The 9,606-nt window shown below is 40.7% G+C and overlaps 1 protein-coding gene across 1 annotated transcript in view; it reads left to right on the top strand.

Annotated features, from left to right (window-relative positions):
• EFL1 (elongation factor like GTPase 1) overlaps positions 1-9,606 on the top strand; it is a 230,099-nt gene that overhangs the window by 71,714 nt on the left and 148,779 nt on the right. The window contains exon 14 of the mRNA XM_007945098.2: positions 7,039-7,177. Coding sequence (XP_007943289.1) covers positions 7,039-7,177 — 139 coding nt within the window. The remainder of the gene's footprint in view (positions 1-7,038; positions 7,178-9,606) is intronic.

Raw genomic sequence — 9,606 nt, 5'->3', positions numbered from 1 at the left:
ATGTTTATGAATCCTGTTATCATTTCCTTTGTTGCTGTTGTTTTAGTATTTGCTGAATATTTGTACTTTTCCTCTTTTTTATTGTAATGTGAAGGTTTATCATTTTTCTTTGAAGTTACCCTATGATTTATAATTTTCTCCCTGAGTTTAGAACATTTCAGTCTGTCTTTCAATTGTCTTGACTTCCTCACCATTTAGAAGTTTTCTAACTACACAGTCTTTTCCCTCTTTTTGGTTTGTAGTTGTCCTCACTTGCCAATCGATATCTCTGGTTCCCTGATTAGAATCTTGTAAGCTTATTTTACTTTGGATATGACCATAGCTGTGGAATCAGCCACAGGGATCCAGGTGAAGAGAGGGAACCCATGCCACGCTTCACAAGTGGCAAGGTGGGAAAGTAGGGAAAGGACAGAAAAGGAAAGGGGCCCGGAACAGATTGCGGAGTCAGCCGCAGGGAGCCCGGTGAGGAGAGGGAACCCAGGCCACGCCCCACATGCGGCAAGGCTGGAAAGCAGGGAAAGGACAGAAAAGGCAAAGGGGACCGGAACAGATCAAGGAGTCAGCCGCAGGGATCCAGGTGAGGAGAGGGAACCCAGGCCACAGCCCACAAGCGGCAAGGTGAGAAAGCAGGGAAAGGACAGAGGAGGCTAAGGGGACCAGAAGAGACTGAGGAGTCAGCTGCAGGGATTCAGGTGAGGAGAGGGAACCCAGGCCACACCCCACAAGTGTCAAGGCAGGAAGGCGGGGAAAGGACAGAAAAGACAAAGGGGACCGGAACAGATCAAGGAGTCAGCCGCAGGGATCCAGATGAGGAGAGGGAATCCAGGCCACGCTCTACAAGTGGCAAGGCAGAAAAGCAGGGGAAGGACAGAAAAGACCAAGGGGACTCGGACAGAGCCAGGAGTCAGCCGCAGAGATCCAGGTGAGCAGAGGGAAACCAGGCCATGCCCAACAAGCGGAAAGGTGGGAAAGCAGGGAAAGGACAGAAAAGGCCAAAGGGACTGGGTCAGAGTGAGGAGTCAGCCACAGAGATCCAGGTAAGGGTGGTTGGAGAGGTTTCCAACAGCTAAGGAAGACAGACTTGTCTTTCGCTTTGTCCTACTGTGGTGATGTGTTGCCGTGAGTCTAGAGGCTTTGCCACTAGTGTTTCAAACCCAGTGAGGTGTGTATGGTGCATAGGTATCAGCCCAGCTTGCAGACTGAGACAGACTAGGAAGAAGGAAAAGGCTATCCACTTCTCAAAAAATTGGCCAGGGAAAACCTTATGAATAGCAGAGAAACACTGTCTGATACATTCCTGTGCAACTTTATGAATAGTCTGGAAACATTGTCCAGTACAGAGGAAGAAGATGAGTCACTTAGGTTAGAAAGCTCTCAAAATAGGACTGGGCAAGCACTGCATTATGAGAGTAAAACGAACCTTACTCATATGGATAAGGCAAAACTTTCGAGACCTCCATTTGCTGATGTTATACCACTCAAATTGAGGAGAAACAGCAGCAAACAGCCATTAATAATTGGAACATGAAATATACAAAGTATGAATCTAGGAAAATTGGAAGTTGTCAAAAATGGAATGGAACGCATAAAGATTGATATCCTAGGCATTACTGAGCTGAAATGGACTGGTTTTGGCCATTTTGAATCAGACAGCCATATAAGCTACTATGCCAGGAATGACAGTTTAAAGAAGAATGGCATGGCATTCATCATCACAAAGGATGTTTCAAGATCTGTCCTGAAGTATAGTGCTATCAGTGATAGGACAATATCCATACACCTTCAAAGAAAACCCATTAATATGACTATTGTTCACATTTATACACCAACCACCAAAGCCAAAGATGAGGAAATTGAAGATTTTTATCAACTTCTGCAGTCTGAAAATGACCAAACATGCAATCAGGATGCGTTAATTATCACTGGTGACAGGAATGCAAAAGTTGGAAACAAAGAAGAATGACCGGTAGTTGGAAAATTTGGCCTACTCACGTGGTAGAATTTTGCAAGACCAACAACTTATTCATTGCACACATCTTTTTTCAACAACACAGATGGCAGCTGTACACATGGACTTCACCAGATGTAACACACAGGAATGAGATTGACTACATATGTGGCAAGAGGCAATGGAAAAGCTCAGTATCTTCAGCCAAAACCAGGCCAGGAGCTGATTGTGGAACAGACCATCAACTGCTCAAAATATGATCTTAAATATATCCCTCCTGAATTTAGAGACCACTAAAGAATAGATTTGATGCATTGAACACCAATGACTGAAACCAGAGGAATTGTGGGATGACATCAAGAACATCATCCAAGAAGAAAGCATGAGGTCATTAAAAAGATGAAAAAAGAAAAAAAGACCAAAGTGGATGACAGAAGAGACTCTGAAACTTGCCCTTGAGTGGAGGGTAGCTAAAGCAAATGGAAGAAATGACAAGATAAAAGAATTGAACTGAAGATTTCAAAGAACGGCTCAAGAAGACAAAGCCATTACTATAATGAAATGTGCAAAGACCTGGAGTTAGAAAACCAAAAGGGAAGAGCATGCTCAGTATTTCTTAAGCTGAAAGAATTGAGAAAAAAATTAAAGCTTCAAGTTTCAATTTGGAAAGATTCTATGGGCAAAATATTGAATGATGCAGGAAACATCAAAAGAAGATGGAAGGAATACACTGAGTCACTGTACCAAAAAGACCTGGGTGATCTTCATCCATTTCAGGAGGTGGCATATGATCTAGAACTAATGGTATTGAAGGAGGAAGTCGAAGCTGCAATGAAAGAATTGGTGAAGAACAAGGCTCCGGGAATTGACCGAATGCCCATTGAGGTATATCAACAAATGGATGCCACACTGGAGGTACTCTTTCGGTTATGCCAAGAGATTTGGAAGACAGCTACCCGCCCAAGTGACTGGAAGAGATCCATTTTTGCACCCATTCCAAAGAAAGGTGATCCCACAGAATGTGGAAATTATCAAACAATATCATTAATATCACACACAAGATCTTACTGAAGATAATTCTAAAACGGGTGCAGCAATATATTGACAGAGAACTTCCAGAGGTGCAAGCTGGATACAGAAGAGGACCTGGAACAAGGGATATCATAGCTGCTGTAAGATGGATCTTGGCTCAAGGCAAAGAATACCAGAAAGATGTTTACTTATGTTTTATTGACTATGCAAAGGCATTTGATTGTGTGGATCGTGACAAATTATGGATAACATTGAGAAGAATGGGAATTCCCGAACACTTGATTGTATTCATGCAGAACCTGTTCCTTGACCTGGGGGGCTGTCGTTTGAACAGAACAAGGGGACACTGCATGGTTTAAAATCAGGAAGGGAGTGCATCAGGGTTGTATCCTTTCCCCATACTTAGTCAGTCTGTATGCTGAGCAAATAATCCGAGAAGCTGGACTATATGAAGAAAAACGTGACATCAGGATTGGAGGAAGAATCATTAACAACCTGAGATATGCAGACAATACAACTTTGCTTGCTGAAAGTGAAGATGACTTGAGGCACTTACTGATGAAGATTGAGGAATACAGTCTGCAGTATGGATTACATCTCAATAAAAAGAAAACAAAAATCCTCACAACTGGACAAATAAGCATCATCATGATAAATGGAGAAAAGATTGAGGTTGTCAAAGAATTCACATTGCTTGGTTCTTTCTACAATTGATGCCAATGGAAGCAGCAGTCAGGTCATTAGACGACCTGTAGCACTGGGCAGGTCGGCTGCAAAGGAACTGTTTCAAGTGCTGAGGAAGCAAGGATGTCTCCTTGAGGACTAAGTTGTGCCTGACACAAGCCATGATATTTCCAGTCACCTCATATGCATGTGAAAGCTGGACAATGACTAAGGAAGACCGAAGAAGGGTTGATGCTTTTGAGTTGTGGTGCTGGTAAAGAATGCTGAAATTACTGTGGACTGCTAAAAAAACTAACAGATCTGCCCTGGAGGAAGTGCAGCGAAAATACTCTTTGAAAACGAGAATGACCAGACTTTGTCTCACCTACTTTGGTCATGTTGTCAGAAGGGACCATCCTGGAGAAGGATGTCGTGGTTGGTAAAGTGGAGGGTCGACGAAGAGGGGGAGGCCTTCAACGAGATGGATTGACATGGTGACTGCGACAGTGGGCTCAAGTACAGTAAGGATCATGGAACTGGTGTGGGATCGGGTGGTGTTTTGCTCTGCTATGCATGGGGTCCCTATGAGTCGGAAATGACTCAGCGGCACCTAACAACAACAACAACAACATAGCTGTGGTTTCTGGGTTGTGTCATCTTGTGTATTAATGGTCAGTTTTTGTTTGTTATTTTTGTTCTCTGTTCAAAGGACTCCCATTAGTATCTCTTGTCAGGTTGGTCTAGTTTTAACAAATTCACTTACTTTCTGCTTATCTGGAAATCTCCTAATTTTACCATCATATTTGAGGGTCAGTTTTGCTGGGTGTCTAATTTTTCTTTATAAATTTTTCTCTTTCAGGGTTTTATATATACCATCCCATTGCCTTCTTGCTTCCATGGTTTCTGTTGAGAAATTAGAGCTTATTCTTACTGATTGTCCTTTCTAATTAACTTTTTGTTTTTCCTGTGCTGCTTTTAGCATTCTTTCTTTGTCTCTGGTTTTGATGAGTTTGATGATGATATGTCTTGGTGATTTTCTTTTGGGGTCTATCCTTTTGGGGGTTCATTGGACTTCCTGAATGGATATATTCTCTTCTTTCATCACATCAGGGAAGCTCTCCTCCAACAAATCTTGGATAATTTTCTCAGTGGTTTTATTTTTCTCTTCCTGTTCTGGAATTACAGTGACACATTGGTTATTCCTTTTGATGGTATCCCATGTGAACCTTAAGCTTTCTTCATTTTGTTTTGATATTTTTCTCTGATTGATCTCTTTCCAAATATGTATCCAGGTATTTGTCTTCAATCTCATTAATTCTGTCTTCCATTGCATCAATTCTACTCCTTAGCCCTTTGAATGTATTATCTATTTCTGGCAATTTGGTATTAATCGCCTGGATTTCTATCTGTACATTTAGAATCATTTCTAATTTTTCATTTATTTTGTCATTTTGTTCTTGTATTTTCTTCCTAAATTCTTCTAGAGTTTTGTCTTTGTTTTCCTTCTTCTGTCTCTCATTCCTTTGAAGATACTAAATATAATTCTTTTTAATTCCTTATCAGAGAGTTCCAGTGCTACTTCATTCTCAGGGATGTGTTCTGAGTCTGTATCCTGCTCCCTTGTTTCTACCACTTTATCTTGCTTCTTTGTGTGGACTGTGATGGCCTGTTGTCTCCAAGACATCGTGGTGTTGTTGTATTTAGATCTCTGTTAACTGTTTGTGAAGATCAGCCAAGGGTGGGTTAGGGTCTTCTTGGTGGTTGTTTATTGTTGTCCTGTTGCTGTAGAAGGAAGTGGTGGCTCTCAGTAAGTGAAGCTGCAGGAGGTATGGGTGTAGTTGTTTCGTATGGGGACTGCGCTGTCTTCCAGTCCGTTAGACAAAAATAGAAATTGAATAACCATCAAAAAAGTAAAAGCACATGGACAAAAAAATAGACCATGGAATCACACAGGAACAGTAACCAAAAAAAAAAGGGGGGGGAGGAGAAAAACCTTGTGATGTCTGGGGAGAGGGCAATAAGAGAGAAAAGGTAGAAAAGAAGAATAATGAAGGAAAAAATGGGAAAAACAAGGAACAGGTTTAACCACAAGAAAGAAAAAAAATTGCAACCAGGAATAGGGAAGAGAATAAAAGCTGAAAACTAGAACCTGAGAGGGGAAGAATAAAGAATAATAGTAAAAAGGACAAAAAGTAATAATGATAATATTAGTTTTAAAACAGACAAAAACAAACAAACTAAAAAACAGAAAAAAAGATCGGGGCAGGGTATCCAGGCTTCATCTGAGCACACAGACTGGGATGAAATAAATTCCTGTGGCCCAGAAAGTGGGTGGGAGTGAGGGATGGCCACACCTCCCTTCACCAGGAGGGTGTGGGGTATAAGAATAACAAGGGGAATGTCGCACCTTTCCAGACTTCCAGGTCCGGAATGTCATTGGGGTTCCTGGGAAATGGAGCCTGTTCTTAAGTCCCTGGAATCTGGGAGTACACTGTTGCTTTATATATCCAAAATGGTCAAACCGCTTGTAAACATTCAGAATGGCTGCGCCCTCCGGACAAACAATAGGTCACAGCTCAGCCTGCCTTCCTCTTTGCTGCTTCCCCTTTTGTTCCAGGCAGCAGAGCAGTCCTCCGTGCAGTCCCTGGCTAGCACAGCTGATTTTTAGGTTAATTCTTAGGTCCTACCACCACTCGGCAATATCCAAGCTGTCTGTGCTGTCAAGATCACTGCCAGACTGCAGCTCTGTATGTCTCTTTTTTCGGTGTTTTCATGCAAATTCTTCTGCTAGTTGGGGTTTAGTCCACTTCTATATCCTTCCCTTCAAGGATCAGGGGTCTGGGATTATCTTCTATATCTGTGTTAATTGGTTCTCCTTTTCTTTGTTGAAGAGGGTCTGTGCAGTATTTCTGCCTATTCCGCCATCTTATCAGAACTCCTTTCCTGTCATTTTTATTACAACTAACTACTCTTCCACAGTTAGTCATTTTCATCTATTACTGAACACTAACCCAAGCACTTGTTGAATGCTTGAAGGACATTATAATACAATAAAAACAATTTTAAATTATATTGATAATAATAAATTTTGAAATAATAGCACAGTAGTCACCAGAGCTGGTGCCTGTATACCACAACATGGTTCACTTACAGGCTATAGGAATTTTGTTTATAAGCTGCCAGGTCACAACAGAGTTTATATTACTTAACCAGAAAGCTTATGATTATGTGGCATTCTTGACACATTTTTAATATTTAAGAAATACTTCTATTCAGGTTTTATTCATAAAGTAATGTGGGTTCACTATACCTTTTGAATACAAATGACTATATAGGTACTAACAAGTGTTTTTATTTAATGTCTCCTGACTACAGTCATGTTTTTTGTCCTTTAGGTACCATTAGGCTTCTCAGCTCCACCTGATGACCTCCCACCAGTACCCCACATGGCATACTCTACTCTGGAAAACTTGTATCTTCTTATGGGAAGAGAACTGGAAGATCTAGAGGAGGTACCTCCAGGAAATGTGCTAGGTAGGATAGGATGGTGCTGTGCACTGTCTATACTCCATCCTGAGATACTGCTTGATAGGCCAACATAAACTTAATGACATTTTTGAAGGAAATGACTTTGATCTCTGCTTCAATTTGGTTGTTACTATGTTTTTTTGGTGCTCTTAGAGTTTAATTTAGCTACATTTGAATGATCATTTTATGGATCAATAATTTGCTATGAATGATGATAGTTCTTTGAAAAAAATTCACTGCTGAAATAATCTGTGAAAGTGTTATCCTAAGAGGCGTTCCACTGATGTGGGAGCACTGGGGGGAATTCCTGTTCACGTAAAGGTTAGTTTAGGTGACTGGAACACTTTTGGTTCTACAGGTTTGATTCTAAATTGCTGAAAATTATTCTGATGTAAAAGTCTATTTAAACTCATTTCTTTTCTTCTAGTACTGCTTTTTCATTGAGTGGTGCTTCACTAGCAGTAGGTGGTTACCAGTTTATATTCATAATTATTGCTCTCCATCTCCTCAGTGTTTACTACCTGCTTAACTTCTGCTCTTTTTGGTGCAAAATTTACTTCAGTAATTTGCCACCATGAATTGCAATCAATTCGATTCAGCTGGTTTGATTTTTCTTTTTTTTTTTTTTTGGTGTAACTCTATTCAGCTTAAGGAACTTCCCTTGGACTATCACAGGAACCAGTGTGTATACTATAGAATGTTGTATACTGCTTGATTCTTAAACTTAGAGTCATTATCAGCTATAGAGCTATTTATGGAGAGATTGCATCTGTTAGAAATTCTCTTTATATTAGAGAAATGCTTCAGAATAGCTGATGGTATATCTGGAGTTTCTAAACTTTAATTCAAGATATTTGCCAAAGCTCTTTGCTTCTCCTCCACAGAGATACGTTTTTTATTTTCAATTAATTTTTTATTTTTAGCATGATCTTAGTAGAATTCTTGGCTTGTTTCTGTTACCCATTGTTTTCCATACCTTTGGAAAATACCATTGAACATTAACAATTGATTTAACTCATGAGCTACTACAGTGAACAAAATAATTTATCAGGAAGAACATTGGAGAAAGAATGGAAAACACCTGCTTTTTTTTCAGAACTCAGATAAACCCTCCTTGGGATTACTATATTGCTCAGACTCAGTCCATGTTGTCTCTTATGTGGAACAGGGAATAGAAAGCTATCCAACATAATGTTGAAGGGAAAGAAAAGATAAGTTTGTTGAGTGTATTTTTTAAAAATATCTGGTATTATTGTTCTTTTCCCAGTAGATGCTGGAAACTTGCCATACATTAGTTTTTTGTTTCTTTCTTTCTGTTTCTGAATTTCCAGGTGCTATGCAGAACTGAGGTTAAATGATGTATAAAGAGGGAAACCATTCCTTTCTCATCTGCCTCCCAAGGCAGTCATGGCTCTCCCATCTGCTACTGGGAGACCTCCTATAAGCTCAACATTTTTATTTCCTCTTTTCAAAAGAGATGCCTCATTTACCTTTTTTTTTTCTGTTTTTTTTTTTTTTATTGTGATTTGGGTGAAAGTTTACAGCACAAATTCACTTTCTATACAGCAGTTCACATACATGTTGCCTTATGACATTGACTACAATTTACCTCAAGGCAACAGCTCCCTTCCCACTTCCTCCCGATAGTTACCTCTTCCCTGTGTCCATCCCTCCGTGCACTCCTGCCTCCTGAGCTATCTCCCTGTGCATAAACAGCCCTTCTTTCTCCCATGATTGTTCTCTTCAAAGAGTATATCTATCTAGTGTAAATGTCCAACTCATATGCCTATCTTTTTTTTGGCTGGAAGCCACAGGAATGGGTTCAATTCCAGACCTGAAGGGCAGCTAGGGACCATAGACTCAGTGGTTCCACCAGGCTGTCTCAGATCAGCAAACCTGGTCCCCCTTTTTTTTTCCAAATGATTTTGAGTTTTGTTCCACATTGTTCTCCCTCTCTATCCAGGATCTCCTACATAGATCCCCTTCTGAGTGGTTTGACATTGGTAGCTGAGCACCATCTAGTTCCTCTGGTCTCATACTCGTATAAGCTGTGATTTACATGGTGTACCAGTCACTAGGACTAATTGTTTCCATGTATCTTTGGTTTTCTTCATTCTTCTTTGCTGTGGATGAGGAATGACCCATTGTTGCATCTAGATGGCTGCTTGCGAGCTTTTAAGATCCCAGTCGCTACTCGCCAAAGTACGAGGTGGAACAATGTTTTTTGTATGTTGTTGTTGTTGTTGATAAGTGCCGTTGAGTCGTTTCCGACTCATAGCGACCCCATGCACAGCAGAACGAAACACTGCCTGATCCCGCGCCAGCCCCACAATCCCTGTTATACTTGAGCCCATCATCGCAGCCACCGTGTCAGTCCATCTCATTGAAGGCCTGCCCCTCTTTCGTTGACCCTCCACCCTACCAAGCATGACATC

Source organism: Orycteropus afer, unplaced genomic scaffold (genome assembly GCF_000298275.1).
Source record: "Orycteropus afer afer isolate SDZICR_OR568_19922 unplaced genomic scaffold, OryAfe1.0 scaffold00132, whole genome shotgun sequence".
In the NCBI taxonomy this organism is placed as follows: domain Eukaryota; kingdom Metazoa; phylum Chordata; class Mammalia; order Tubulidentata; family Orycteropodidae; genus Orycteropus; species Orycteropus afer.
This window is presented reverse-complemented; position numbering and strand designations above follow the sequence as displayed.